General features: G+C 32.1%; 1 protein-coding gene across 2 annotated transcripts; it reads left to right on the top strand.

The window, feature by feature from the left end:
• Positions 1-4,405: 4,405 nt before the first annotated feature.
• LOC114313005 (uncharacterized) lies at positions 4,406-10,848 on the top strand. 2 transcript variants are annotated; one of them, XM_028259320.2, is made up of 4 exons: positions 4,406-4,662; positions 4,777-4,911; positions 5,111-5,589; positions 10,692-10,848. In XM_028259320.2, exons 1-3 carry the CDS (start codon positions 4,552-4,554, stop codon positions 5,543-5,545), a joined length of 681 nt encoding a protein of 226 aa, XP_028115121.2. In that variant the 5' UTR covers positions 4,406-4,551; the 3' UTR covers positions 5,546-5,589; positions 10,692-10,848. The 2 variants fall into 2 exon arrangements, with proteins under 2 accessions (XP_028115121.2, XP_028115120.2); XM_028259319.2 differs by lacking the exon at positions 10,692-10,848 and having other exon boundaries at positions 5,111-5,997.
• The last annotated feature ends 3,641 nt before the right edge of the window (positions 10,849-14,489 follow it).

Raw genomic sequence — 14,489 nt, forward strand, 5'->3', positions numbered from 1 at the left:
CTTTAAAATAAGATCAGTACTAAATTATAACTTAAATAACTTGACCAGAAAATAAAATTTTGATTAACACAAGCATTTTTTTTTAAGCAGTTTAAAAAATAAATAAGGAGATTCTGAAGGTGGGAAGAGCGTCATAGCTTACAAAAAATTTTAATGAATTTTTCTTACTTGAGTTAATAATATATAAAAAGATTTGCGGAATATTCTGAAAAGGAAAACATAAAACACTGAAGAGAGATAACGATTTGTAAAAGTCGAAGGTATTATATAGAGCATTGTAGAGTATAATTTAGATTTTCTTATAAGAATCACCTAGTGAATATTTTAAAACTCTACTTTCTTAAATAGTTAACATTGAATATAATTTCAATCTTTCACACTATATTGAGATCTTAATATAAATAGTTAAGAAGACACATTCTCGAGTATGTCAATATCTAAATCAGTTAGTCTTAAAGCTAACTCAATATCTTTTAACCGATTCATAGTCAAAACTTTAATGGAGTAAATTTGATTTTCATAAAAATATCTCCCTTCATTGCTTTCAATTCAATATAATATCATTCAATTATATATGGACAATAATAATCTCAAATATTTAAAACGTATCACTCTTGAACTGAATATATAAAAGGCATGTTCACAACTCCAACTTTCAATTATACATAGGCAATTAGTATAATCTCACAAGAATATGCTGCGAATAAACTTTAGCAATATTCTCAGATGTGGCAGAATGTATCACTATATAAACATCTTTGGGTTGAATATATAGAATACAATCAACATCTTTAAATTTCAATATAATCTTAATTAATTATACATGGGCAATAATTATAATCTCACAACAATGGGCTGCAAATAAACTTTAACAATATTGTTAGATATTTCAGAATGTATCATCATATAAATACCTTTGGGCTAAATATATAAGACACATTCTAACACTTATAAACAAGTCAACTAGCAAGAATGAGTTATCAAGAAATTATCTCCTTTGGGTAGATAAATTCTTTCAAAAACAATAAAATTTTCCTTACTAGCGGCTCACACCACCTCTAAAATTAATACACTCAATTAACCTCCTCTGGGTAGGTAATTGAGTGATATAATATTAGAAGAGCTTCCTAGAATTCTTATTGCACTACAAGAAAAAGCATTTTTGGCGACTAAAAAAACACCTTTTGTCGCTGAAAGTATAGGCTTTGCCGACTAAAAATAAAAAAATTTAGTAGCCAAAAGTATAGGTTTTGGCGACTAACAATCTGTTTGGTCGCCGATATAAGGCTTTTACCGACTAAAAATATTTTAGTAGCCAAAAGTAAGGCTTTTGGCTACTAAAAAAAATTTAGTAGCTAAAAGTGAGGCATTGGGCGCCTAAAAAGATGTTTAGTAGCCAAATGTGATGCTTTTACCGACTAAAAAAATTTTAGTAGCCAAAAGTGAGGCATTAGGCGACTAAAAAGATATTTAGTAGCCAAATGTGATGCTTTTACCGACTAAAAAAATTTAGTAGCCAAAAGTGAGACTTTTTGGCGACTAAAAAGAAGTTTAGTCGCCAAAAGTAGTAATTTTAGCATGGGAATTAAATTTTTTAGCGACTAAAAAAATTAGTAGCCAAAAGTATAGAATTGGCGACTAAAGTCGCCAAAAGTGGTCTCTTTTTTTTCTAGTAAATAATTTATTTTTACATAAATTATGTTCAATAAAAAATAATTATATTTATATATATACTTTTATATTAATGCGGGTCTATATACTATATAAATAATATATGTTACATATATAATTATATGGTGTTGTAGGGGCGTAGTGGAAAGAGTGTGTTGTATAAAGTTTATGGTGTGTGAGGTTGATGGTTCGAATCTCTATAAGAGCAGATGAAAAGTTAGTGAGTGTAATTTTTTTTTTTTTCACGTATGACCTTTTGGCGACTAAAAAGTTTGGTCGCCGATTCCTTGAGTAATGGTAGGTAAATGTATAATTTTAAAAAATAAAATTGACTATTGGCGACTAATAATTTAGTAGCCAAAACATTTTTTTTTGCCGACCAAATAAAATTTAGTAGCTAAAAGGTAACATTGCCGACTAAAAAAATAGTAGCCAAATGTGCACTTTCAGTGACCAAACACGCATTTAGTCGCTAAAACATTCGCCGACAGAGTTTAGGCGACTAACTTGGCGACAAAAAAATTTAGTCGCTAAATAGTTTTGGCGACTAAAAATCTGACCTTTCGCGACTATATTTTGGTTGGCAAAACTGTTATTTCTTGTAGTGTTGGTAAATCACTTTAAATCTCAATAAGTAACCACTTCGGCAGTATCACCCTTATTGATTCAAAAATCTTCCACTGGGACTACAAAAATAAATATTTGTCTACCTTTAAAACTTTATTTATTTATTAACAATAATGCAATCTGTAACCCATCAAAGCATACATAATATCATATTACGAATCACTACTAAACAGTTAATCAAAAATAATATCTCACGGCCAACCAAAATTCGCATATGAATTTACAAAAATTACACAAAGTGATATACATGATATAGAACTCTTAAACAATCTAATGTTTATGTAAAAGTCATAAAAACGAATATGTTTCATATGTTTTGCAAATATTTGATTAGGTAAGATTTGAAATATATATATATATATATATATATATATCAATACAGATTTAATATACACACGTCCATACTTCACAGTTTTCGTAAAACTACCATATCTAAATTACTTTTTATTTTTATTTTTATTTTATAAAACACAATTGGAAGCAAACCATCAATACTCAAACAGTACGTACTCATTACATTTAAAAAGTTTGCTTGAAATTACTAAAGCACAATTTTGAGATGCAAAAGTATCCTTCAGTAAAAGAAATATTAATTTATTCCTTATCATTATATAAAATAATTTTACTGAAATAATCTGCCATGATTTTGATTCTAGTATAAACTTGCTCTGATATCACTTGTAAGATTATAGGACCTATATACTAGAAATAAAAACACTATGAATATAAGTAACTACTAAAATATAAACTTAGATACATACCGTTTGATTCCGTTATTGTGTTGAGTTTTGCTTCCTTGAAAGAATATGGCATTCACAATTAGAAAACCTTAGCACCAGCTCTTTCCCTCCTCCTAATCTTTTTGTTGTCTTTTCAATGGGACTGACAACCCTTTGATCTACATATATATAAACATATGGAAACCCTAATAAGGATAGGAGAGGGGACTGGGCTTAAATAAAACAATTACTGGGCCCTCCCATTAAGGAATCCAAATAACTTAAAACAGGCCTTACACCTCCATATCACATATCCACATATAAAATAATATGAAAAATGAGTGAGACCTCCTTTTTGGAAGACCCCCCACAACCCCCATAGTGATCCGCACCATTCATGATGTCTGGGGCCCACTCATGTATGTGTGGGGTCCACATCATAAATGGTATGGATCACTATGGGAGTTGTGGGGGCCCTCCAAAAAGGGGGTCTCTATCATTGCTCAAATAATATATACACTAAGATGACCATGGCTCAAACTTCATGGATCACAATAATAATTTTGAGCTCATACCAGTTAATCTATCTGAATCACGTTCAACTCGTTTTTCATAAACCAAACAAAATATAGTCAATGACAGCCTAATTAAAAATAAATTCTTACAATAGAATCTCCTTTTACATATTTGACATAAATAGCAACCTAGGCTGTTTGGTTTTTATATTTAAATTAATGCTTCTGTTGCAACTTGGAGAAGCTATAATGCTATTTGTATGATTGTGAAAATTGAAAGATTTAACATTATAATGGGACATGTGAAAAAATACATAAATTAATAATTATATTTTGATTTTTATATGAATACTTACCTCCTCTTTGATGGGTTACTTCAAAATATTATCTTGATTATCACTTTTCTCTATTGTTTGATTGTTCATACTTTCTTCTATGGTTTAGGGTTTCAAAATAATAAAAAAAATAATGATATTAATGATAATGGTGAGTTTCAGTAAGGTGGATTGGAGTTTTGGAGTGAGAAGAAGAAGAAGAAGAAGAAGAAGAAGAAGAAGATAAATTAACTTTGATCTCTTGGGGATGAAGATGTAGAGATTTAAATAGAAATAATAGATTAGGGTGTACCATGAGAAAAAAAATATTTATTTTAAGATTTAATTGGATTGTCCATATTAATAAATTCACATTAACATATAATAAGAATTAAAATTTATAAATTTAAATTGGACATACTACAATATTTTTTAGGTTCAAATAGAGTGCCCCTAAGGTGGAACTGGTTTGGATCTGGCCCATGTAAAATGTGAAACGAACTACGTGAAGTCGAGACCCAGCCCAATTATTAAGGTGGTTTCAAATGATCGGACGGTTAGGTTTCGTTCGAGTCAAGTTGTCTTCTGAAATCAGATGTTCAGCTTGGGCCCTAACCTCTCTCATCTCTGCTTTGGTATTTGGCGTGTAAATATATATACACAGTTTGAAAATCTGCCGCCAAAAAAGAGTGATCAAAGAGAGCTATGAAAGACTACCAGCTTCAAACTCCAAAGAAGGATCATCACCATCATCATCAACAACACGCTAATCGCAGATCCAAGACCATCTCCGATCACACCAAGAAGTCTCAGAAGGTATAATCGACTCTCTCTCTCTCTCTCTCTCTCTCTCTCAAAATGTAATGTATATACATCAATTTCATGTGGATTAAAGTTCTGAATCTTTGATTTGATTTTCTACTCTCGCAGATTAGCAAAAAGTGCTTGGATTCTGTATTTACATCGGTTTCAGAAGATGTCTCATTCAAATCTCCGAAAGGCTCGATCGAGTTCTCTTCACTCTCGGAGATTTCTGAGGATCATCAATTCGATAAATCCGCAGAGGTAAATTGATTCGTGTTCTGTTGTCATGATTTTGGAACTAGTTTTAGCACCTTCACTCCACAACTCGCTGTTGCTTGATCGCTATTGCCTTCTTGAATTCGAAATTCAATATTGCTTACTCTTTGATTGACAGGCATTGTTTTGTTAGTAAATTTTTTTCTACGTTTTGAGAGTGAATTTCAGCTTGTTTCTATTTCAGAGCTTCATCTCATCGCTGAATCCAGTGCTTTCGCCTTCATCAGAGACAGTTGCTCTGTCTGATCTCACTCCATTGTCGTCAGCTATCGCTGATGTCTCAGTCTGCCATTACAGATCTGCTGAAACAAAAAATAGTATCGATATTGTTGCTGTAGAGGCAGAGATGGTGGTGAATCATCTCAAGCAAGCTCGAATTCAAGTTATGAATTCAACCAGCGCTGATCTCCAGTGTAAGAAGCTTTTGGACACATTGATCGAAGTAGTGATTGGGGAATTCAATGCTTTGCCCGAAGAGAAAGACCGGTTTGCTGAACTTGTTTTAACTAAAACTCAAGTTGTGTTTCTGAGTTTCTTGCTGTGGATCCTTGCTGTTTCAGTGGTATTTCTCTTCAGTTCTGGGGTACAAAGTTCCTTCAGTGAACCTCCGCCAACATGAAATCTAGTGGTTGGAGCATTATTGGTTGATTGGTCCTTAAAATGGTACGATCTTTTGTCTTCAGCTTACTTTGAGTCCTTTTGTCAAAAAAATTTTAGGTACACTTGTCTTTTCCACGTGGTGTCCTATTCGAGTGTGAATGGTTTGCACGATGGGCCTCATCACATTAACTTTGATGTTTTGCTTAGTTGTGACAATTGATAATTGCTGTAGGATATTAATGTCAAGTGACGCCCTTTTGGTACCCAATAATTTTCTCTTTTTTCACCTCACAAAGTGAATTAAACTTTGGATAAAGTACTGCTAAGGTTAGAATTGATTTGACATTACTTGTATCCTAGGATTTTGCTCAACATGTTACATGTCTATGTAAGAAATTTACAGTACTACAATGATCAGAATACTATTCTAATTCATCTGATTCAGTTGGATCAGCATTATGACTGCATCAAGGAAAAGGTGTTCTTTGAAGTTTTGAATATTTGCTTTATTGTTTTTGTTTTATCTATTTTTTGTGATGCTTGTATAGTTAGTGAGTTGAGGATAAACTGCACCCTTGTCCCAAGCAATTCAATTCTGTACTATGATAAAAGCTCAATTGAACATCTGAATTGATAATAATCTCCACAACTTGTCTGTTTCTTGCTAGTATAAAAATTGCTTAAAGTTTATAAACTTTGGTTTGCTGCCTGCTTCAGAGGCTCAGAGTTTGTAGTACAACTATGAAGCCAACACATTACCGGCATCAGCTCCTTTCCTCAAAAGTGATCACTGATCTGTGTTGGGCATGACTTCCTAGATCTGTATCATATTGGATACTGGTCCTACCCTATAAGTATATGCAAGTGATCTTTGAGCAAGATCACTTTCCCTCACATCTGTCACAAGTCATAACTCTAGTTTAAAATTTGAGCATATTAAAAATCAAGCAGGGATTTCCCCACAAAATAAACTTCTGAGCTTGTTGGCTTCACTGATTTCCTAGATGAACTAATATTTTTTTATATTCTATTCCTTCATAAATGGTAATAGGCTTAGTGGGCATTTTAATGATCTCTGCTTTTACAAGTTGTCCTTGGTTTGTGCCCTTTATTTATATGGTCAGTGGTCCACTTACATTATTATGACAAACTTGAATGCTATTCAATCAAAGAAGGACAACGCGTCAATCGTGCACAAAAAATGTGATTGTCTTGCATGTTTCTATGTCCAGTGCATATCCAGGGCCCTTTTCTTCTATAGCCCGTGTACTTGAAATTGGTGCAACATGTATATGTCTATATACAAGTCTAGGGTAAGGACATTATAAGGGTGAAATGCACTACAAAAATAGGAATCCTTATAATATCTTATTGAATGGTCTTGCAATTGTTGAGTCATATTAGTTTCCAGGTTGGGTCTACGTCACTTAAGCATCCTATATAGCTACTCTTTTGGCTTGTTAGGCTTATTGTCTTCTCCAACAGTTCCATAATTGAAAAAGTTTGACCGATATTTTTATGATACATCATAATCTTCCACAGGAAAGGTTCTTCATTTGAAATTCTTCAGTTTTTCTTCCTTCTTTAACAAGAAGCTCTCTTTGTTTATGAAATTACATATCCAATGCCATCCATTCCTAGCCTTGAGCTGTTCCTAATACTTTGATGTAAGCTTGGTCTAAGATGATGCTAGAGCACAAATATTCAATGGAAATAATCATATTGTTTGGTTTTTTATTACTTGAAGTGACGAGAACTATTTCCCGAATTAGAGAGGAAAAACCAGCTTTACAATGGAATCAGTTGGAAACAAAGCAGCGTCATTATGAAAATAGTTACAAAAAATCAAAATTGAAAGTGTGAATTGATATTCATAATTAGCTAGAACAGTCATTCTTCTGTTCATACAATCAATAAAACTTAATTTCCTTTTCCAAGTTCTGTGAGAAAGTCGGTAATCATTTCAAATAATTTATGAAATGCAGTTGGATGGTTTCGTATCTTAGGGATGAAGGAACCCCAGTGGTTTGTAAAGTATTGAACTTGTATGCTTTATGAAACCTTAGATTTGCTTGAGATAGGTTGTTTTCAAACTTGCCCAAAATTTCAATTGCACCAACCAGTTGGTGGGTGTCCCACTATTGATGGTAATATCACAAACATCCTCCTGTTGGGAAATGCTCTTGTCCTCTCGTAATTAAATCTCTCTTAATAGTTCTTTTCCTGTATTATAATTAGCAAATAATATTGTTTGGCATGGCTGCTTGCTGCTACTCACTTTTCTGGTCATCATGTGTACCATCTGAATAGTTAGTAACTAGTTCAACTTCTTTCTAGTTCAGCTATAACTTGGAGAGGCTCTAACTTAGCCACGTTCAACATTTCTCACTTGTCCATATCTGATTGAATGATCATAATCTGGTCCATGATTTTTTTTCAAGTAATATTGTTTAATGACGTTGACCTGAATGCCAAACAACAGGAGCATTTTTCAGGTGAAATTATTGCTGGAAAGTTCATAATTTATTCAGGACTCTTTGCATGCAATGATGTGTGTAGATAAACTGACACAATTAAGTAGTATATAATCTTTTCAATATTATTAGAATGTTACAAGATTATGCAATATACAAATTCCCACAGTCTTTATAGTTTGACTAATAGATATCATCTGGGAAGTTAAAATGTGTTATATGATTATTATCCTAATAGCTTTTTTTTTTTTTTTTTTTTTGGTCATTTCCTCTTTCATCCTTTGGTGCACGGCCATGAGGTCAAATAAGAGCATATACGGTATTAATAAAAGATTACACACTGAAATTCATCAGGCAGAGAGGATTCTAACTTGTCCAATGGTGAAGGGTTTGGGATCCAGAATAATAAAAAGGGAAGGTATGCAAAATGAACCATTTGATGTCTTTAGAAGTCAAAATAATTGACACATTTTACATAAATCTGGGGTGAGCATAAGGGTATTCCCATTGGTTAGGGACCTGTAAGTCCACGCTCATTGCTAGGTTCGAAACCCAACATCCTCTCTGTTAGGTAGTAATATAAATGAAGTAGTCAGAAGAAATGATCATTACTTGTGTAGAAATGAAATCTACCACAATGCAATGAAAATATCAAATATTCATAATTAGACATAGATAAACAGCAGCCTTCTTCCAAAGACATTAGAGTGAAGTGGTGTTTTAAGATCAAGAGTCAATTATCTAAGCAATGAGATAGCCATAAAAGGAGTCATCAATAAAGAGATCATGTAGAGCTAATGGTTTTAAGGTATTTAGAGAGTTAAGATCGTCCAGTGGAGAAGAGGTAATTCTGTTACTTTCTGATGCTGTTGGATCTCCTCCAAAAGACCAATGTTCTACCCGAAAACCCAACGATCAATACTCACCACCTTGTTATGGCTAACGATTGATTTTGGCCCAATTCCATCATTTAGGCCATCAATTTTTCATTTGCCGTTTTAGGAAATTTTGTTTTGTTAATTACTTTTATAAGAAATTGAGAGAGATTGAGTAAGCAAATAGCTCTGTGTTTTTTTTGTATATTTATTACAAGATTGAGCTCTCTCTATTTATAGAGAGGAGAAGGTGACCGAAAGAGTATATTACAATACAGGTGTGTGCTAGTGGGTGTGTGCCTTTACAGTGTGTATAACATGTGTGCTGTGCTTTACAGTGTGATGCTAGCATGTGATGCTAGTGGGTGTGTGCCTTTACAGTGTGGATTGTATAACATGTGTGCTGTGCGTTAACTATGATTAACAACTTTGTCTAGTAATATTTGTTTTGGTTGTCGTTTGTTTTGACAAGTTTCTTTTAGTTTGTAGTATCAAAATTTTAGCTTAACTTAATTTTGTCATTTCTAATAATTTTTTGTATGTTCTTAATTATTCAGTGTTTAGTTACAAAATTACCTATTATTTCCCTTTCCTAGTCAAATTAGGAGTTTTTACTACTATAAATAAGGTTGTAAGCCTTAGGACTACTCAATTTTACGTGATTATAATTCAATTTCAGAAGTGGATTACAGTAGAAGTAAAATTAGTCAAATTAAGCAGTCAAAAAGGATGATTCATCATCAAAGAAAGATTTGACTTACTAATCTACACCATGTGAGGGAGAAATGCTGCAAGACAAATTCAAGTGGTAGAGCTTTCAATTCTGTAATCAAAAGCCTTGAACCTGAAGAGCATAAATAGCTGTCTTATTCATTGGTTGGATCAGTTTAATTCACTGATTGGTCATATAAGATAATGAAAGCATATCAGACAAAGGTCCAATAGGTTCTTTCATGAAAGTTGTTGGAAAAGGGGATAAGGAAGAATCTGAATGGGTGATTGAAACTGAAGAAAACCATATAGGACTTTGGAAGTGGTTGTTAGAAGGGTGCAGGTAACAATCTAATTTGACAATCTAAAAGATCATTGATGGGGCCAATAAGTAGCTGGAGAGAGAGAGACAGAGAGAGGTACTTAAAAGATGATGATATGGTGTAATCCATAAAAACTCCACCTGATTGTACTTAAAAGCAATGATTTGGGGTAATCCACCAAAGTTAGAAAATTAAAAAAAATTTGCAAGTGACATGAGGCTTTATGGCATTAATTATTCTATCCGGCACTTACATTAGCATTTTTATCTACCTGTAGAATTTCCCATGCAGGAACTCAGTATTTTTTGGGCATATGTGAATTGAAATAACTATATTTGAAATCAATAACATTTGATAGACACAGACTCACCTTAAATTTATGATGTTTAGCCTTCTACTGAGATAATTTACTATTCATTATTGTAAAATTTGACTACTGTTTTTCTCTAATCTTCATTTCTATTGTTATAGTTGGGGAACAATGTTAATGTTATTAAGAACAGTGAATATTTGAAGTTGTTTCATTTTTGTGCTAAATGTATATTTTGGGATTACATATATTAAGCATAAATTCAGTTTTATAATAAAGTTATACATGCTTTTCTCTACACATATTGATGTTTAGATGGACTCTACAATTATTAGTGCATCCTTAATGGAATACTACATACTTTGTGTGCATAATTTAATACCCTCTACTTATTAAAATGCTGATATATGATTCTTTCCTTTAGCCTTTAGCTAATCAAAGTGCTTTAGTTTGGATTTTTACTTGATTGCAGAATCAAATGTTAAACTCATGAATGAGTGTCAATGAAAACTGGAAAATGAGAGCGGGTTTTGACTTAAAAGGGTTCAAACCACAGAAGTAGTCTCTTTGCTGGTGAGAATAAGATTTGTACAACTGATCTTCACCCAGGCCTTGCATTCGCCAGAGTCTTGTGCGTCTTGTGCACTGGGACTTCCCGGCCCTGCATTCGCCAGAGTCTTGTGCACTGGGACTTCCCTTATAGAGCTATAGGAACAAACTATTTGTACCAAATTTGAATGATTCAAATTGGTACAAAGTTGTAATACAAAAAAGTGCTTGCAGAGCAATTTTTTCTGTTTAGATTTGTCCCATTTAAAGTTTGAAACAGAGCACCTGCAAGCAATTCATCTTTCCAGCCAAATGCCACCTTTAAAACACATGGCACATGGTTCAGTCATTCAGCTTTCATTGTTATGTGGTCAATGGTTGGTGTTGGTCACATGCTGTGAAAAAAAGCATTGGCCACATGGGCTGTATTCACTGACTTTTACTACTCAGCAAAAGACAACCCCCCCACAAAAAAAAAAAATAAAAATAATAATAATAATAATAATAATACGAAAACAACAAAGAATGCTTTCTTTGCTAAGGGAAGCCAGTTTAAACCAAATTCAACATTGGGTTAGAGTGATATTAGGTGATTTATTTATATTTATATTTTGTACTCGGTAGAATGTTAGTGAGTTAGTAATCCAGGCATTCGACACTTCTCCGTAAGTTAGAAACCCAAAAAATTCTCTATAAATCTAGAGTTATACAACTGCTTGAGTTTGCACAAATTGATATTAGGTGAAGTAAAAGAGCCTAGTTTTGTAGATAATTTTGGTCTGGGAAAATTTTTTAAGCTAGATGAATGGGAATGGGAAAATTTCTTTGAATCCCAAAAATAAAAAATAAAAGATCCATTGACATTTTTTAGATCATTCTGTCTGGTTTAGAAGATAAAAGTTATATAATTGATGAAAAGAACTTGCATTTTTTTTTTCTGTGAACAATCAATAAATTACTTGATCTTACCTAACTTGTACTGTGAATGCAAGAGTTAAATATTAAGAAGCAGACAACAGTTTCTGAATTATAAAACCAATTTCCAACCATTTATGACGCTTTTAAATTGACCAATATTTGAACAAATCCAGTATATTTGACCTCATTTTTGGACTAGATTGATGTCAACACAGTGGTTTGGATTCTTTATGATGTGTTTGAATGTTGAATTTGTTGAGAAATTTCTGAAGCGAAAGAAAAAACATAAACTTCCTTATTTTTATTTAAGAGCAAGGTAGTTTGATGATTATACTTTGTAAAATTCTTTAGGAAGGATTCATCTACCTACTGTCCTGCTTGTTTGGGACATGGTCTTGGAATCAGATCAATAATCTAATAAAATACAAAATTTTATGTTTAGTTAAGAAAATTGGGGTGCAGAGTAATAGTCCATTCAGACAATAATACTTTTCATATATGATACTATTGAATCCCAAGTGGGGCGAGATACAAAATGAGACTAAAGAGAGGTTCAGACTAATTAACTAAATTACAAAATTAGGATTTTGTCAATCCTTCTCATAATCTTAAGTCAATCCAAATATGAAATAGGTTACAGAATTCAAAGAAATTAATAATCTCATGACTAATAATCTTAAAGATATTATCCTATCTAATCTAACTTGCCAAACAAACATGACCAACATGTATGGTAAACCAAATCCAACCATATCAGCAATCTATGTCTTATTCAGAGTACATCCCCACCTCTCTCTCTCTCTCTCTGCCTGATCATCACTGTTTAATGGTGTCTCATGGTAGGGGGGCAACTATTCTGGCACATCATAATGCCTAGTATTGTTTGTAGTTATTTATAAAGTTCTTTGAGGTTTCTCAGTGTGATTCATGGCTAGTTTATTGACATTCACATGGTAACCATGATTTTAGGGAGAATGTGGATTAGGTTCATGATTACTTCAGAAATATAACATAACATTTAACAAAGTATTTAATCATTTTATGCATTTAGACAATTATGTTCTCAACCTTGGTCAAATTGTCAATTCCCTAATCAATATTCTCTTTCCTCAGCACCAATAAACTCTAGACAAAAATATCAATCTCTATTTAGTGCATTGTAGTTACACAGTGTTCATAATATTTTGTCCTCTTTTTATTAGTAATCCATTATTCAAATAAATAAAATTTTACACTGAAATAATCTATTTTATTCTTGATTATTCATACTTTTGCATATTGTTTGCATTAATTTAGATTGCTTTCATGTTAAAATTTACTGTATTATATATTTTTTTCAAAATGAAAAAAACTTCCACCTTAACACTCTGCATTGTGATTTGTTTGTTTAACAAATGTTTAGCTATATGGTACTTAGATAATTATTGGGTGATTATTGATGATACCAAGGACATCTATCCTGTTCTAGAAGAAAGGAAAGAGTAATGTTACAAATCTTAAAATTTTTATCAAATATTTTATATGGATGGGAGACTTACATAGGATTCACATGACGTGAGTTTCACTCATGTTAGATATTTAGTAGAAATTTTAATAAATTTTTTGGAGTCTTAACATTTTCTGGGAGGAAAATGAAAGGACCAGTAATGAGGGGGACCTCTTGCTGGAAATATGGAGCATAACTGTCAACACCTCACAGAGCAGCAAAATTCCAAATTCCCTTCTAAATTATTTTTTTTTTTTAAATTTAAATTTAAAAAAATAATAATAATAATAATAAAACAAAGCAGAAGATAGAAATGCCAGAGAACCAACCACATGCATTCCCTTTGTTTATCTTTACTTTTGTGCAAGAGCAAGGATCCTCTAGAGTTTTTTTTCTCTAAAGTTTCCTAGAGTGGTGTGTTGTATGGTTGAGATTTAATGACAAGTCACATCAATTTTTTAGCATTAAATCTCACCTATACAACACACCACTTTAAGAAACTTTAAGAAAAAAAAACTCTAGAAGATTCTTGGTGTTTGTGCAATCCCTCCCTCCCTCCCTCCCACCCAAACAATAATCATTGCACGGAATATAAAAATAATAATAATAACAATATTTGTGTGGGACCCTCCCAAATGCAGTCAATTAGTGGATGCCAACACCTTCATGTTAGACCCCGATTAAATTGAGGCAGAGTTTCAAATCAGTAATTAGTGATAAATTTTATTAATATTAATAATAATAATTATAATTATAATTTTTTTTATACATATGTAATAATTTTTTAAAATTACCACTAACAGGTAATTTCTCCTTAAATTAATCCATGTCATCACCCTCTTTTCTTTTTATTTTTTATTTTTAAAATAAAATAGTTTTGAAGTTTTTGTAGTTGAGTTTAAACATGGCATTTTTTTTTATACTAAAAACAAAACTTTAGTGGCGCATTCTCTCTTGTTTTGTTATTTACTTGTTTATTTATTTATTATTTATATTTTCATAGATGAGCTTGCAGAAAGGAAGATGAAGATGTTATTGAAGTATTTGTGTGAGACTGAAAAAAGAGCATGAGATGTTAACAGGTAATGGACTTTCAAATTTTTTTTTTTTTTTTTTAAATTAAGATTTGAGAGAGATTGAAATATATAAAATGGCTTTAAAAACTTACTTTGATCATGGTCATAATCTTGCTGTGGATGAGCATAAAAGATTGAAACCTAAAAAAATTTGTTGTCGGTAAATTTCTGGACTTTGTTATAGTAGACTTTCAAATAGTAATTTTTCAAGTTCAAAGTTTTCAATTAATTTTACATGATA

Source organism: Camellia sinensis, chromosome 6 (genome assembly GCF_055761805.1).
Source record: "Camellia sinensis isolate YWXY chromosome 6, ASM5576180v1, whole genome shotgun sequence".
Classification (NCBI taxonomy): domain Eukaryota; kingdom Viridiplantae; phylum Streptophyta; class Magnoliopsida; order Ericales; family Theaceae; genus Camellia; species Camellia sinensis.